Source organism: Choloepus didactylus, chromosome 11 (assembly GCF_015220235.1).
Source record: "Choloepus didactylus isolate mChoDid1 chromosome 11, mChoDid1.pri, whole genome shotgun sequence".
Taxonomy (NCBI): domain Eukaryota; kingdom Metazoa; phylum Chordata; class Mammalia; order Pilosa; family Megalonychidae; genus Choloepus; species Choloepus didactylus.
Genome location: NC_051317.1, coordinates 62,742,855 through 62,760,772, shown reverse-complemented (window position 1 = coordinate 62,760,772; position 17,918 = coordinate 62,742,855). Strand labels below are relative to the sequence as shown.

The window sequence follows — 17,918 nt, the reverse complement described above, 5'->3', positions numbered from 1 at the left end:
ATCATTGGGGAGAACTTCCCAACTCTTCTAAATGACATAAATATGCAAATCAAAGATGCCCAATGAACTCCTTATAGAATCAATCCAAATAAATCCACTCTGTGACATACACTGATCAGATTGTCAAATGCTGAAGAGAAAGAGAAAGTTCTGAAAGCAGCAAGAGATAAATGATTCACCACATGCAAAGGAAACCACATAAGATTAAGTACTGACTACTCAGCAGGCACCATGGAAGCAAGAAGGCAGTTGTATGACATATTTCATATTCTGATGGAGAAAAATTGCCAGCCAAGAATTCTTTATCCAGCAAAGCTCTCCTTCAAGATTGAGGGAGAGTTCAAAATTTTCATAGACAAACAAATGCTGAAAGAATTTGTTAACTAGAGATCTGCCCTGAAAGAAATACTAAAGGGAGCTCTACCAGCTGAGAAAAAAAGAAAGGAGAGAGAGGTCTTGAGAAGGGCAAAGAACTGAAGTGTATTAGTAAGCATAACTTAAAGGAAAAAAAGAGAGAGGAAAAAAACAGATCTGACAACTAAAAACCAAAGGATAAGATGGCTGGCTCAAGAACTTCCTTCACAGTAATAATTTTGAATGTGAATGGTTAAACTCTGCAAATAAAAGATACAGACTGGTAGAATGTATTAAGTATGACCCACTGATGGTCTGTTTACAACAGACTCATCTTAGACTGCAACACAAAGACACTGAAAGTGAAAGGATGGAAAAAATATTCTATACAAGCTGCAACCAAAAGAAAGCAGGGGTAGCAAAAGAAAGACAAAATAGACTTTAAATACAAAGATGTCATAAGAGACAAAGGACTCTATATATTAATAAAAGGGACAATTCAGCAAGAAGACATAATAAACATAAATGCTTATTCACCCAATGAAGGAGCTCCAAAGTGCAGTCGTATTTGACTCGTCTGGGGGGGGTGGCGGCCGGTTGCTAAATCCTAGGCTCTCGGGATTGCTCGGAGGGTACCGGCGGCGGGGGCTCTTTCCCGGAGGCGAAGGCGAGGCGGGGGACTGGGCCCGGTCCCCGGCGGAGGCGTGCAAGGTGTGGAGGGCGGCGAGAAGGAACAGGCGGGACACGTTTCTTTTAGGGTGAAGAAGCCAAGAGAGTTTATTAGGGGAGAGTACAAGCTTATATCGGGCGGTATAGAGGGCGGGGTAGCTGTAGAGGTTAAAGGCTTGGATTGGTTCTGGGCGCGGAGGTTGTTTGAAAAGTGGCAGGAGCTGCTCCGGTAACGAAGAGGGTGGAGGGTGCGGGTAAGGCATGGGGGGGGTGGGTTTCTCCGGCAAGCCCTCCCCAACGGTTGTACTTTGGGGTGAGGAAATGGGGCCTGCATTCGGCTCCACTTTCTCAGGCCCGGGGGGCCGTGGAGGGCGCTACCACCCGTGCCCCACTACCTTTCCTAGGGGCTGATCAGTTCCCCTGGCCCAGGCCCGCCAAGTCAGAACTCGATAACAGTGTCCCGCACAAAGTACATGAGACAAACATTGGCTAAACTGCAGGAAGCAATAGACACATGTACAATGATAATGGGAGACTTCAGTACATCACTCTCTTCTATATATAGAACAACTAGGCAGAGGACCAATAAGGAAATTGAAAACCTGAACAATATGTTAAATGAATTAGACTTAACAGGCATATATAGATCATTACATCCCAAAGTACCAGGATATACATTTTTCTCTAGCACCCAAGGAACATTCTCCAGGATGGATCACATGCTGAGACACAAAACAAGTCTTAGTAAATTTAAAAAGATTGAAATTATTCATAGCATGTTCACTGACCATAATGGAATGCAACTAGAAATCAATAACCACCAAAGAACCAGATCTTTCAAAAATATTTGAAGGTTAAACAACACACTCCTGAACAACCCAGTGAGTCAAAGAAGAAATTGTAAGAGAAATAGGTAAATATCTAGAGATGAATGAAAACAAGAACACAACATATTAAAACTTATGGGATGCAGCGAAGGTGGTGCTGAGAGAGAAATTTATAGCTCTAAATGCACATATCTAAAAGCATTAAAGAGCTAAAACCAAAGACCTAACTGAAAAAATAAACTGAAAAATTTTAAATGCCATTTTAAATGGTTAGAATGGCAAACACACACACATACACACACATATATATACATACAAACACACACATATTCTTACCATAATAAAAAATAAATTACAAAAATGGGTGTAAGAAACCATGAAAAAATACCTTTCCACGTCCCTCTACTTGGCTGATAATGCTGCATTAGAGAAGCAGCTTAAAGTAGTGGTTAAAGGCATGAGCTCAAGAGCCAGGTAGCTGGGGCTCAGATTCCAGCACTGCCAGTTACTATGTTGATCTCTTTACTGTATTTCTTCGTCTATAAAATTAGAATATTAATGGTTCCTACCTCAGAGGGTTTTTGTGGGGATAAAACAAGATAGTGTCAGTACATTGTACATACTCAGTGTTTAGCTATTACTGCTGTTGCATTAAAACCTATAAAATCAAAAACTGTCAAGGAAAATGGATGGAAAAATGATAGTTATAGGTGTTTTTCATACACTTTCCTCAGTTTTTGAAAGATCATGTAAGTAAAAAATGTAAGAAAGAATAGAGCAGTTGCTTCCATCAGAATTACTTATGATACTAAAAAGAAAGCATGTATTATATGGGCCTTATCCTATGCCTAATGAGTTCAGTTATACAGCATGGAGCAAGGGAGATATATATATATATATATATATATATGTTAACCTTCACAAGTTTCTCTGCTGTTTACTCCTGCTGAAGATCCACTGATAAAGCGAGTTATAAAATCATCAGTGACGTTGTTTTGGCCACAATTTCTTGAACTTTCCAAATAGAAAGTATATATTTTATTTTCTAATATCCATAGAATGTTCCTAAAGCTTTTCATATTGAAGGTAACAGAAAAACTAAAATAAATTAAAAATGAGAAAATTGAAAGGCCTAATGCTTTGACCACAATGTAACAATTAGAAGCAAGGAACAAAATGTTAAAGATATAACAAATTTGCTACTGGGAAATGAAGCAAATCGTTCTTTTAAATAATTGTGTGGTCAAAAAGGATATCAAAATTGCAATTATACATTGTTGGTAATTAATTATAATGAAAGCACTACAATACAAAACTATGGGATATATCCAAATCTCTATTCAGAGGAAAGTTTTATTTTTTTCTTGACTATTCCTGCCAGAGGTTTCTCGGCTTTTTTACTGGGATAGATAATTTAAATTTAATGTTTTAAAATTATCAACTTGTCGATTTCTGCTTTTATCCTTTATTAATTCCTTTCTCCCTTTCTTAAGTTTATTTGCTAGTTTCTTTTTGAAGCTTTATTTATCTTTATCCTTCCATACTTATAATAAGTCAAGAATAAGAAGATAAAAAAGAGTACGTATGTGTATCTCCACAAATAAATATCATAAATCTAAATATATCAGGTGCTACTCTACACTGATATGTGTGAGTCTTATCACACCATATGATTAACCTTTTTGTAAAAGGATAATGAGAGTCTATTAAATTAAAGTAACAAAAGGACAAACGTTTAAAAATAAAATACAAAACTGTGAGCATATTAAAAGTAGCGGTATATTTTTATATAATTTTGGGGTAGAGAATCATTTTAAAAGTACTGACCACAAAGATACAAAGTATAAGAAATGTTTATATTTATCTAATTAAATGTTAAAAGCTCTCTGCACATTAAAACTCACCTAAATAATATAAGGCAAACATCAAATTGAGAATACACTTATAACATATGACCAATAGTTGATTCATATCCTTGATATATAGTGAGGTCTTGGAAAGTCACAAGAAAAAGACCACACCCCAAAAGAAAAATGGGTATAAATCATAAACAGACTTCAAGAGAATGAATACATGACCATTAAACTTAGGAAAAAACGGTCAACTTCACTTATAAAAACAGAAATGCAAATTACAAGAAGACATTCATTTTTTGCCCATTAAATTGGCAAAGATGAACAAACATGATAGGATTCAATATTTGATGCACTTTCATAATCTGCTGCTTGCAGTGAAAATCTGCAAGTTTTAATGTGTTTCAAAAACTTAAAAACATAAGCATAACCTTAGTCTCAGTAATTGCCACTTTTTTAGAAGTGCCTAAGGAAATAATTAAGGATGTGGTGAATATTTAGCTGCCTGACATTTCACTGTACATATTAAAAAGTTGTATATATAGTAAAAGTTGGCATTCAACAAATGTCAGTCAATGAAATAACTATCAGAGAAACTGTCACATAAATTATAGTACAGTCATCATAAAAATGATATTGTAGATGAATTCTTATTGAAAAGGGAAATGTGCCTTATTGTTGAAAAAAGTCTGCTACAAAACAGTATGTATATTGCAGTCACATTTTTATAAAAAGAATCTGGAAAAATATGCAGCTATGTACAAAGGTAGTAGCTGATCATTACTTCCTGATAGTGGGATTATGGGTTTTTCATTTTAAATTTTGCTTCTCTTTGTTATCTAATTTATCTTTCAATCTTATTTATCTATTATGTCAATCAACATGTTACATTTGAAATTAGAAAAATATTCCAAATAACAATATTTTAAATTTGAAAACCTTCCCATTCGCTACCAATAATTAACTGAACAGAATGGGGGAGGAAGTACACAGGAAACTGGCTGGGGACTGCCTTTCAGGTCATGAATAGGAAAGAGGTAGGAGAGGCAGCTATATTTTAGGATTGACATAGCTATTAACTATTGTTTAAGGAACTTTGAAAACAGGTAAAATACTTCAGGTTTACCAAAACACTGGTCAATTCAATACCTTTGAGATAAACCATCCAGCACTCTCCTTCTGTGATCCAAACCACCATTCAAAAGTGCCAATAACTTCCTAACTTTCCCTGATGCTTTACTCTACTACAGACCCTTTAAGCCAGAAGCCAAGGTTTCCCTTTTCAGCCCCAGCAAAACCCATATTCCAATAATGACCTGCAAGGCCTTACATGTTCTGGTTGCCTGTGATCACACCGACCTCATTTCCTATCACTCTTTCCCACACTCACTGCTCCAGCAGCACTGGCCTCCTTGTTCTTCAAACACCCCAAGAATCCCCCCACTTCAGTGCCTTTGCCTCTGTTTCTCCCTATGGCTGATACATTTTTTGCCCAGGCATCACGTGGCTCTCTCAATCATCTCCTTCCTGAAATGCTCAAAGGCCACCTTCTCAGCATACGTTTTCCCAACCACTGTATACAAATGTTCCTTTTCCTCTTGCCCTGCTTTGTTGTTCTCCACATCGCTCTTGTTACCAATGACGTACTTACCACATATTTACTTGTTTGTTGCTTATTATCTGTCTCCTGGCCACCAGAACATAAATGTCATGGGGTCATAGAAATTTTGTTCACTGCTGAATCCTCAGTTCCTTAAACAATGCTAGGTCCATGGTAGATGCTCAACAATATTTACTGAGCAAATGAATGGGTCACAGGGTAGAGTTTGGCAATATTTTTGTTGCACAAATAAATACTGAGATCATAATCATATCTGACTGTTAGTAGGTATACTTAAGGCAATGGCAAGGGAAAGAATTTCTCTGATGTATGTGGGGCTCTGTAAATTTACACAGAAAAGACACAGGGTAATAGATTCAAATCAGGCTTCTTGTGCATCAGATGTACCCTAAAGGATTAGGGCAATATACTTCATTCATGAATTTATGAAGATCTGAGTGTCTACCAAGTGTCAGGTACTGTGTATGCTGGAGACACAAAGATGTATGAAATTTGGCACTTGTCCTCAAGGGGTCTATTTAATAGAGGCTACCCTTTAGGTTTTTCTATGTATTTCCCTCATTCCTCTTCTTCCTTTCATCAACTATCCATGTAAATGCATCTGAGACAGGCAAGTGTTCAATTCCAGCCATGAACAGGATTGCATGGCCCAAGAAAGGGGTTAGCAATTCTCAAAATAGATGTCAAGAATGCTCTGTGCACTGCCAACCTTGGCTCATTCTGAACTCAAACTGCAAAAGAGCCACTGCTCTTAAACGTTGGCAGGTAAGAGTTCAAACCACACTTCATGCAAGTAAGAGGGAAATGAATTAGGGTATTGCTGTGCAAGATCTGAAAGGGCAAAGACCTCTTACATTCACTCTTTGGTGTAGCTCAGCCTTTGTTTCTTCATCATCCCACAGGTCTTCAGGAAGAGAGTTGAAATCAGCTTGCCATTGAGCTACAAAATCTTGCTTGTGATCTGGACGCCTTAGAAACTGCTGGAAACTTGTCCTGTAAGGCATTAAGAGAAGATGGATATTACACATCATACTTGAGAAATGTAAAATTCTAACTTCAGTAACTTTACTTACCTAACCTCATACAAGTAAGAAAGCACAAAATGTTGGTCTTCTCTCAGATGCCTGAGTACTCTTTTGATGGTGTTTATATAGGAACTTTCTATTAGCTTCCAGTAAGGTATTAAAAATGAAGGTATTTCCTGTTAAATGGTAAAACACAAAATCATTATTTTAAACTGAAAATTCTTCTACTAATTGAGTCACAAGAACAATACTAAGTAAGAAGATCAAAATGCAACTGCTTTAAGTTAAAGCATTCCCTGTGGAACCTCTTGCCCCTCCCAGCTAATTCCTTTTCCAATAGTTCTTTATGCCTCACCTGAGACACCATTTCTTCCAGAAATCCTTTCCTGATCCTAGAAGTCTACAGGGTCACACTCTAATATTTTGATGTTTTCTCTTAGCATCTTGTACTTCTCCTATTAAAACAGTAATCATATTCTTTGTAACTGCTTATTTGTTTATGTTTGATCCAGAGTATCATTCCCATAAAACCAGGAACTATGTTACCTTATTCACCACCATCCAGTTTCTACTGCAATTAACACAGTATCTGACATTGTAGATGCTCAAAAAATATTTATTGAATGAATGAATTTAAGCATCACAGAAGTCACAATTTTCCTAACTGCCTAATATGGAGAAAACCTACTGTTCATGTCAGGGTAATTATGAGTTATTTCTCTGATTTTACCTAGGAGTTTATATTCTGGCTGTGTGTATCATGAATATTAGAAAGTTGCTTTTTGTTATCTTTAATAATGCAAATAAACAATAATCCAAATGAAATAAAATTGAAGATATATATTATATTCAATCTCAGCTTTGCTGTACTAGTTATTCCCTTATTGGTTGTGCATTATTTTTTACTCAGGGAATCATACATAAGGATTTTAGAAGTCATCTAGGCTAATTTCCTCTCCAATTATGAAATGCCAGTCTCTCCATGGACTTCACTAGTGTATTAAACTTTATATTACAAGGCAGACCCCTCCAGTGTTGGACAACTCATATTACTAGAAAATTCTTCCTCATATTGAGTAGACATTTTCCTTCCTATAGCTTCTACTAATCAGTCACAGCTATGCCCTTTGGAGAAGTACAGTTTATGTAATGCAGTTTCCCTTATGAAAGCCTTTCAAATAGGTATCATTAGTAAGTAGGGAATTAGACTGAGAATCAGGATGCACGAGTTCAGGTCCAAGCCATTTGATCATTAACTAAGTATGTGAAAAGCTAATGAGTAAACCAGCTAAGAATTATTTACTGATTGTTTGCAATATGCAGGCACTGTTCTAAGGACTAGGACTTTTGTGGTGAATTGAGGCAGAGTCCCTGACTTCAGAAGCTTATATTCTGGTGGGAGAAGGGAAACAGTGAACAAGTGATAAGTAATTAAGCAAATCAGTAAGCAGATAAGTTAAGACCTAAGTAAATTAAAAGATAATGAATAAAAAAGTAATACAGCTGCTAAATGCTGTATTACTAAAGTGGCAAGGGTGTTGCTTTGTTTTGGTTGGTCAGGGAATACCTTTTTGTTTAGGTGGCACTGGGCCATCAATGAGAAGAAGGAATATTTGGGGGAAGAGCATTCTAACCAGAAGGAACAGCAGGTCCTGTGATGGGAATGTTCTTGGAATATTTGAGGGACAGAAAGCAGGCCAGTACAGGTAGATCTTGGTGAAACAGAGGTGAGTTGGAGGAGGATGATGTCCAAAAGGTGAGAAAGAGCCAGTTCCCAACATGTTTTCAGATTCTGTCTCTTCCCTTCCCCCTTTACCAGTGCCAATGCCCTCATTCAGGCCTCTGTCAGCTCTTGTCTAGAAGAGTAAAAAGGCCTCCTAACAGGACTCTGTGATTTTGCTCAATATTTGTCAGTAACTCTCTATAACAATAACAACAGCTTCCTGTTACTTTGTACCAGATACTGCTCATGGCTTTATGTGTAATACCTCATTAAGTTCTTACAGTGACCAATAGGATTGGTTCTATTATCAGTCTCATTTAAAGATGAGGAAATTGAGACACACAGAGGTGAAATAGCTTGCACAAGTCACAACTAGCAAGTGATGTAAATGTGATTTGAACACAGGCAGACTAGATCATAGCCCATGTTTTTAAACAATTCAGTTTTACTATTGCTGAATTATTATTTTTTTTAATAGAAAAGTTGTAGGTTTACAGAAAAATCCTGCAGAAAGTACCGAGTTCCCATATACTCCTCCCCTCCCCTCCCATGCAGTTTTCCTTATTATTAATACTTTGCATTAGTGTGGTAACTTTGTTACAACTGATGAAACAATATTATTATAATTATACAATTAACTATAGTCCATAGTTTACACAGGGCTCAATGTTTGTTATATAGTCCCATGTTTTTAATAAATTTTATTCTAATAATACATATACAACCTAAAATTTCCCTTTTTTAACCATATTCAAATTTATATATAATTCCGTGTTATTCAATTACATTCACAATATTGTGCTACCATCACCTAATTATTCCATCATCCCAAACAGAAATTCTGCACCAATTAAACATTAACTCTCCATTGCCTACTCCCACCCTGGCCTCTGGTAAACTGTAGTCTAGTTTCTACCTTTATTAATTTTCTTATTCTAATTATTTCATATCACTGAGTACAATATTTGTCCTTTTGTGTCTGGCTTAATTCATTCAATATGATGTCTTCAAGGTTCATCATGTTGTTGCATATATCAGAACTTCATTCCTTTTTATAGCTGAATAATACTCCATTTTATGTATGTGTTATATATTATTTATCCATTCATCTGTTGATGGACACTTGGGTTGCTCCCATCTTTTGGCATTTGTGAATAACGGCACTATGAACATTGGTGTGTAAATGTATGTTTGAGTACCTGCTTTAATTCTTCTGGGTATATATCTAGAAGTGGGATTACCAGGTCATATGGTAATTCTATGCTTAACTTTCTGAGGAAACACCAAAATGTTTTCCACAAAAACTGTCCTATTTTACATTCCCATCAACAATAAATGAGTGTTTATATTTCTCCACATTCTCTCCAGCACTTGATATTTCCCGTCTTTGTCAACAGTAGCTATTCTAGTAGGTGGGAAATGGTATCCCATTGTGGTTTTGATTTGCATTTCCTTAATGGCTAATGATGTTGAGCATCTTTTCATGTGCTTATGGGCCATCTGTATTATCTTCTTTGGAGAAATGTCTATTCAAGTCTTTTGACCACTTTCTAATTGGGTTGTTTGTTTTTTTTGTTGTTGAGTTGTAGGATTTCTTTATATATTCTGGATATTAAACCATTATCACCTATGTGGTTTACTAATATTGCCTCCCATTTTTACTTTCATAATGAAGTCTTTGAAACAAAGAAGTTTTTAATTTTGAAGTCCCATTTACCTATTGTTTTTTTTTCTGTTGCTCATGCTTTTGGTGTAAAGTCTAAGAAACTATTATGTAACACAACATCCTGAAGATGTTTCCCTGTGTTTTCTGCTAGGAATTTTACAGTTTTGTTTCTTATATTTAGGTCTTTTATCTACTTTGAGTTAATTTTTGTATATGGTATGTGGTAGGGGTCTACCTTCACCCTTTTATATGTAGATATCCAATTTTCCCAACATCATTTGTTGAAGAGACTATTCTACCCCAAAGAGTGGACTTGGCAACCTTTTTAAAAATCAATTGGCCATAGATTGTCCTTGTGCCAGTACCATGCTGTTTTGATTGCTGTGCGAGTCCCTCCAACTTTGTTCTTTTTCAAGATGGTTTTGGCTCTTTAGGGCCCCTTATCCTGGCACATAAAATTGATGGTAGTCTTTTCCATTTCTACAAAGAAAGCTGCTGGAATTTTGTTTGGGCTTACTTTGAATCTGTAAATCATTTTGGGTAGAATTGACATCTTAACAATATTTAGCCTTCTAATCCATGAATATGGAATGTCCGTCCATTTACTTAGTTTTTACAAATTTCTTTTAGCAATGTTTCATAGATTTCTGTGTACAGCCTGTTTACATTTTGGTTTAATTTATTCCTAGATATTTGGTTCTTTTAGTTGCTATTGTAAATGCAATTTTTTCTTGATTTCCTCTTCATAGTGTTCATTTCTAGTATACTGATACACTACTGATTTTTGCAGTTGATCTTGTACCCTGGCACTTTGCTGAATTCATTTATTTGCTAGATTAGCTTTGTTGTGGATTTTGCAGAATTATATATATATATATATATATATATATATATACAGGATCATATCATCTTCGAAGTTTTAATTTATCCTTTCCAATATGGATCACTTTTATTTCTATTTCTTGCCTAATTGCTCTGGCTAGAACTTCCAGGATATCGTTGAATAGCAGTGGTGACAGTGGGCATCCTTGTCTTATTCCTGATCTTAGAGGGAAAGCTTTCTGTCTTTTGGCATTGAATATGAACTTAAGTGTGGGCTTTCATATATGCCTCTTATTATGTTGAGGAAGTTTCCTTTTATTTCTTGTGTTCTAAGTGTTTTATCAAGAAGGGGTGCTGGATTTTGTTAAATGCCTTTCTGTATTGAGACAATCGTGTTTTTTTCCTTCATTATAATATTGCGGTGTGTTACATTAATTGATTTTCTTATATTGAACTATGCTTGCGTACCTCAGGTAAATCCAAATTAATCATGGTACATAATTCTTTTAATTTGCTGTTGGATTTCATTTGCTGGTATTTTGTTGAGGAACTTTGCATCTATATTCATAAGGGATATTGATTTGTAATTTTCTTTTCTTATGGTATCTTTATCTGCCTTTGTATTAGGGTGATATGGGATTCATAGGGTGAATTAGGAAGTGTTTCCTTCTCTTAATTTTTATTTGGAAGAGTTTGAGCAGGACTGGTGTTAGTTCTTCTTAGAATGTTTGGTAAAATTCACCAATGAATCCATCTGGTCCTGGGCTTTTATTTATCAGGAGGGTTTTGATTACTGATTTAATCTCTTTGCTTGTTAATTGGTCTGTTGATGTCTTCTATTTCTTCTACAGTTAGTATAGATGGTTTGCATGTTTCTAGGAATTTGTCCATTTCATCTAGGTTATCTAATTTGTTGGCATACAGTAGTTCATAGTATCCTTTTTTAATCCTTTTTATTTCTGTAGGATCAGTAGTAACGTCTTTCCATTCATTTCTGATTTTGCTTACTTGCATCCTCTCTCTTTCTTACTATGTCAGTCTGGCTAAAAATTGATCTTTTCAAAGAACCAATTCTTTTTTCATTGATTCTGTCATTTTCTGTGCTCTATTTCATCTATCTCTACATTAATCTTTGTTATTTCTTTCCTTCTGCTTGCCTTGGGTTTAATTTGCTCTTCTTTTCCTAGATCCTCCAGTTGTGAGGTTAGGTCTCTGATTTGATATCCTTTTTAAGTGAAAAATTTGCAGCTATAAAGTTTCCTCTAAGCACTCTCTTTGCTGCAACCCAGAAGTTTTGGTATATTCTGTTTTCATTATCATTCACCTCAGAAAATTTCCTAATTTCTCTTTTGATTTCTTATTTGACCCATTGCTGTTTAAGAGTGTGTTATTTAATTTACACATATTTATGAATTTTCCAGTTCTCCATGTTCTATTGATTTCTAGCTTCATTCCATTTTGGTTGAAGATACACATTTTATAATTTCAATATTTTTAAAATATATCAAGACTTTTTTATGACCTAACCTATCGTATATCCTGGAAAATGACCAATGTACACTAGAGAAGAATGTGTGTTCTGCTGCTGTTGGTGAAGTATTCTACATATGTCTATTAGGTCTAATTGATTTATAGTATCATTCAAATCTTCTATTTCCTTACTGATCTTCTGTCTAGATGTTCTATCCATTATTGAAAATGGTGTCTTGAATTCTCCAACTATTAATGTAGAACCTTCTTTTTCTCCCTTCAAATTTTTCAATATTTGATGCATATATTTTGGGCTGTGCCATTAGGTACATATATATTCATAGATTTAGTTCTTTCAATTCTCCTTTGATGTTATTTTAACATCCTTTCCTAACCTAGATCCCCCCTCTGGTTTCTTGTTATATCTCTCTTGAAATGTGTGGTATTCAAAATCATAACACCATTTTAAATATGCCAACTACTAAAGCTCCTTCTTGGTTGACTTCAATCCATTAACAAACCCTCTGTACACAGATAGTGATAACTTCCTAATTGGACTACCCTAATTGGACCTAATTGTACTAAGATCTTGTTCATATCTCTCAATTATCTACAAGGCCTTCACAAGAACATTGGTAAATACTATTTTGAACTTGAGAGATACAATTTCTGTGGTGCTTCCATGATCCACCTGTCCAAACCTGTGATGAAGAATGGGTCAGTTCAGCAAGACTTATTCTTAGTGAAACTGCACAGACTCTGAGTGATCATTATTATAGTTTGTAAGTGCTCCAAAGTCAGGTGATTAATAATTTGCTCTAAAATTTTGCTCAGATATTAATGTACAGATTATTGCTCTGTATTCTACCAAATCCCACCAGCCTTTTCTTAAATATTGAGGCATTTGCCAGCATCTGGTCTTCCAAAATCTCCTGTATCCTCTGTGAATTCTATGAGTCATGGATAATGTAATTTTTTTAGGTCTGGGAATTTGAACTCATGTGATGCTACTATGTGCTCTGATCCATCCTTTCCAATTAACAGTCTTTTCCTTGATGGAGAAAACTGAAGCATGATAGGAATTTGGTAGCCAAGGCAGATCTTCTCCAAAAGTTCAGTGTCTCTCACTTTACGCAGGTTAGGCATCTTCCAAGATCCTGAGAGGGACTTACCACTTTTTTCACATGGCTGTATGTTTCATAAAATTTTTAAAAGTAAGATTCATTTTTTAAGTGCAACTGATTAAGTCTGCTGTCTTCTTCAGATTTGACCACCTTTCATTATGACTTGAAATGAGTTGTGAAGCTACAAGAAAATGTTCTCAATTATCAATAATACTAAAGAAAACAAATCTTGAGCAACCATGCTAAAGGGAATTTTGGATTATCTTCCTGTTATCTGCACAAAAAAATGTCATTCCAAAGTCAAAGAATATACACCCAAAGATATAGGAAAAATAAAATAATAGAGGTGTGTCAGGCAGCTAAAAACTAAAAAGTTTAAGGTCTTTTGCCTGTCTCTTGTGTTTGTGGCACTTGTCTGTTTTTTTTAATTTATAAAAAAATTTCTTAAGTAAATATTCATTCTAAATAAATGTTATTTTAGCCTAAATAAGCATTCACTTTCATATCTATTTTTTCTATCTATAATTCTGTGTTCTTTTTCTTAAGAAGTCCTGCCGAATCTTCAGGCCTCAAAAAATTGGGTCCTAACCTTCATTAATTTAATTTCACTTTATTTCTCTTCTCATTTAAGACAACTTCAGGCTACCAAAGCTTGGTTCCTATTTTTATTCTTATATTATCTTCCTAGACAATTTTGCTGAAAATTCTTTACCACTACCATTTGGCAGTTTGGGAAGGACTTTTGTAAATGTCCTTATTATATTCTTTCAACATTAGTGTATTCAGGAGGGCCAAGATATCTTGGCACATCCTTCCATTATTTTCCCTAATTCTTTTGAGACCTTATCTCCCCCACCCCCACCCTAATCTCACTGGGGCCACTTTAATTTCTTTGGGATTATTAGGTTAGACATTTTTTCTGATCCCATTCATTCCTCCTAGAGTCATTTTACTCTTTATAGAGTCCAGATTATAATCTGATTATGCCTTTGAAATCTGCTTTCCTGATAACTAGGGAATATATATGCTTATGTTCTGCATATTCTCCCTTTTTATCAGAGGAATTGATAAATCCTCTGTTTTTACTCTGTTATTACTTTCTCTTAAATTATTGGTTACTTCCATTCACCCAGTTGTTCGTATTTTGTTGGTCAGTGGTAAATCTAAAGTAAATGTTCCCCAAAATTCCTCTGTATTCTGAGTGCTGAAACTGTCAGCAAACCAGTTGAGAATTTATCAGAAACTGTGATTTAAACCAAGCTATATACTTCTGTTTATACTTTTGGCAGCAGACTTTCATCTCTGTCAGCCTCCTGAGGAAGGAAGTGGAAGGTTTCTAAAGCAGCTCATGTGGCCCCATGGCCCCTGGTCCAGCGTCAGCCCCTAAAAAGAGTGCTACTATGGGATGGTCAAGTGTGAGGTCACTGACTGGGTCTTTGGACCCAAGGCATGGCTACCCCTTTCCTAGAATCCTGTCTCTTGGGAGTCTGTTCTCTTCTTGCTTCCACAGGCTGGAAAGCAAAGACTTCTCAACCTGACTGCCTCCCTGGTTCTCCTGTCCCTTCTCTTTGTGACTGGCAAAGGGAGAAGGACCCAGGCTCCCCTCACACTTGGCTGCTGCCTACTCCTGTCAGACCTAGATATGGACACATATGCTTTCTCTTTTTTTCTTTCTCTCATTCTTTTCCCCTTTATGTGTCTGTTGAGGTAACTTATGTCTGGGCTCCTCGAAAGGCCTGGAACTTGTGTTACCAGATAAAACACAGGATACCCAGTAAAATTAGTTGTTTATCTGAAATTCAAATGTGACTGGGCATCCTGTATTTTTATTTGCTAAATCTGGCAACCCTATTGGAACCCACAGTTATTGAGACAGTTTCTCCTTTAGCCTATTCTCTCTGCCTATGTGCCAGGGTTTTCTGGATCAGTCTTCCCTCTTCCTAGGTGGGCAATCTCTGCAACTCAAGGGTGGGGAGTTTAGAGTTGGAAAGGACTAGAGTGGATCGCAAGGCATGCTTTGTTTCTAGGCTTGAGGCCAATTCAAGCTGTAGTGAGAGGAGTTCTCCACATGTTCTTGCTTTGGTAACTAGACCAATTTTTTATCCTCCACTCTGTTCAGTGCCCTAGGAGGCTGACATACATGAACTACTTCAGGGAATTCCCTTGCCCTCCATCTTCCTGGCAGGTGATGTGAGGGCAGGAAGAAGATGAGGTTGGGTTACATACTCCTCTGGTCCTCTCCACTGGGACACTGTGGCTGGCTGCCTCCCTCTGCTCAAGGCCACAGCTCCCTTTAGATGGTCCTTTAACTGAAGAAGCCCCTCCTAGATCCCAGGGGTTGCCCTCTCCTCGCTTGCACAGGCCAAGAAGGCATAAAGTCTCCCTGTTGACCCTAGCCCTGGGATAGTAATCTACTCCTTGTGGTCTCCTTAACTATTGCCTATACATTTGTAAATAGTCCTTTATTCCACTCTCCTCTCCTCAAATTACCATCAGTTTCCTACCAGGATCCTGATGGCTAGACCTACCTGGTGCCAGATCTCAGTGATAATGTTTTTTCCCTCATTTCCCTCTTTTCCTCTATAAACTTATTTCCCTCAAGGACCTCAAGGGGTGGAGTTGTGGATTGCATTTTGGTATCTTTTGCCCCTCACCCACACCCCCTGCCAAAGAATGTCATTTTAATTTCATCTCATTCCAAACAACCACTCCTGCTTCTGTGATAATTTTTTAATATATCTCCTTGCAAAAGTAGCCTCTGTTTGGCTAAATGATGTCAATTATACATGTCTGTCATTACATCTTCTAAATTCTTCAAATAGTTTCTGTTTTAATTCTGCAAGGATACTGAAATTAAATCCATTAGAAACCTCCCTCAAGAATCTGTTACATGCTCTGCACTATTTGTTTCTGTGTTGAATAAACTTAATTATTCTATATGAGTCCTACCATGGCTGAAGAGTTTATAATGTAGTTGGGGAGATAAGACATATGCTCTGGGAAAGTTCAAGAATAACAGCCACTCCACAATGGCTACAATTCATGATCAAGTCTCAAATGCCTGACCCAGATGGTCAGTACTAAGAATATTCATAAGAGAAACCATTTGGAACTGGAATGAAGAAGATTGACGTCTGGCTTTTTAAAAAGCTCTTTGTCTTTTAAAAAGGTTTGAAGGAAGGAACTTTCTGTGTGATTTTCCCATGATCTACTATCTGTTAAAGCAACTACACCTGCCGACATGGAGACTGGGCTTCGCACAAAGAACTGGATGGAACCTCAACCTGGGGCGGCTTCTTGCCTTACACTAGGGTTACAGTTAAAGTTCTCAGGCCTGACAATTGTCTATTCTTTTACGGGCTTAGCTTTTTTAAAAAAAGCCTCCTATTTCTAAAAAGTCAGAGGTTACACTTCATTTAAAAGCATTATGATGTGGGCATGAGAACATGGATGGAGGGCTATAATTCGCTGGATATGAGCTCCGGGGAAGTCATTCTTCCAGGAAACTGCGTTTCTGCTTGTCCTTGGGGAGAAAATTGGTCCTCACAGAACCCATTTGCTCCCCCAGTTTTAGCACTCAGCAGCAGTTTGAAATATGACTCAGGAACTCAAGTGAGTGGGAGAAAGGATGAGATGTGGTTCAACTACTAATCTCTAAAAATATTTCAGCTAAAAATATTTCAGCTATAATGATGCATTTATAAATTACCAGCTATGAAGCGCCTTCTGGCTGCTGCAAGTAATACCGTGAATCTTATTAGGAACAGAAGAAAAGAGTGGATTCTACAAGTACTTGTTTCTAAACTGCCATACCTCAGGAATTGGTTCATTCACATAGACCCGTTCTTCTGATCCTGGCCTAGGTGCCGGTGGTAATATTGGAGCAGGTGAGGTATCTGCAGAGCCAGCAGGAGATTTCTTTGCTGCTACTTTCCCTCCTTGAGATTTTCCTTTAGGAGAACCTTAAACATGCATATTAAATCATTCCACTATGAGTAGAAATACACGACCAGATTCTCATGGGTAAATAAATCTATGATTGCCATGAACTTCAGGCAATAGATTAATTATGGTTCATGTTCTTTGGGCAGTCTAACCAAATCAAAAATCGCATCCTCCACATTAACCAGTTATAGGTTGTTTTTTTCCTATGAGCAATTCAACTTCTTTTGCCCAATTGGCTTTGAAAACCAACTTCCATTTTCATCTCTGTCCTTGCTTCCACAATGAACTTGTGGCTTATAAAGTTTAACCTCTAGAGAAAAAAATATTTCATTTACTATTGCAAAAACTGGCAAATTAAACTCTCAACACTATGGGAAAAAGAGGATATCTGTAACATGAACGGTGTTCTTGGCATTCCTTGGAGCCCAGGGGAGGAGGTAGAGAGAAAGCAGGTTATATTAAGAGTTGGCCAGAGTAGGTGAGGGATGTGGGGAAGGAGAAGAATTGGACATTGTAGCTCCAGAACGTTCCCACATGCCCTGCATGAGACACAGGGTTTCTGAGTGGGAAACAACCTTGCTACAGTCAGGGAATAGGGATGAAGGTAGTTGTGTCATAAGCCTGGGCTGCCTTAAGGCAAAAGAGAGGAGGGAGGGGGATGGAGGAGGGTTAAGAAGGAGAGAGGGAAATGGAGAGAAGGATAGAGGAAGAAGGAGAGGAAGAGAGAGAAAAAGAAAGGTAGAGGGAGAGAGAGGCTTAAGTTTCAATTCAGAATTGAGACGGTACATAAACTTGAGTTTCCCTGATAACTTCAAGAAG

At 36.9% G+C, this 17,918-nt stretch overlaps 1 protein-coding gene across 10 annotated transcripts in view; it reads right to left on the bottom strand.

The window, feature by feature from the left end:
• Positions 1 to 17,918, bottom strand: part of SPEF2 (sperm flagellar 2) — a 246,864-nt gene that overhangs the window by 91,052 nt on the left and 137,894 nt on the right. For all 10 annotated transcript variants that reach the window (XR_005210938.1, XM_037799097.1, XM_037799104.1 and 7 more), the window contains 3 exons: positions 16,968 to 17,116; positions 6,398 to 6,525; positions 6,179 to 6,317 (listed from right to left, as the gene is read on the bottom strand). Coding sequence is in view for 9 of the 10 variants with exons in the window: in XM_037799097.1 (XP_037655025.1) it covers positions 6,179 to 6,317; positions 6,398 to 6,525; positions 16,968 to 17,116 (416 nt within the window). In the remaining variant the exon portion in view is untranslated. The remainder of the gene's footprint in view (positions 1 to 6,178; positions 6,318 to 6,397; positions 6,526 to 16,967; positions 17,117 to 17,918) is intronic.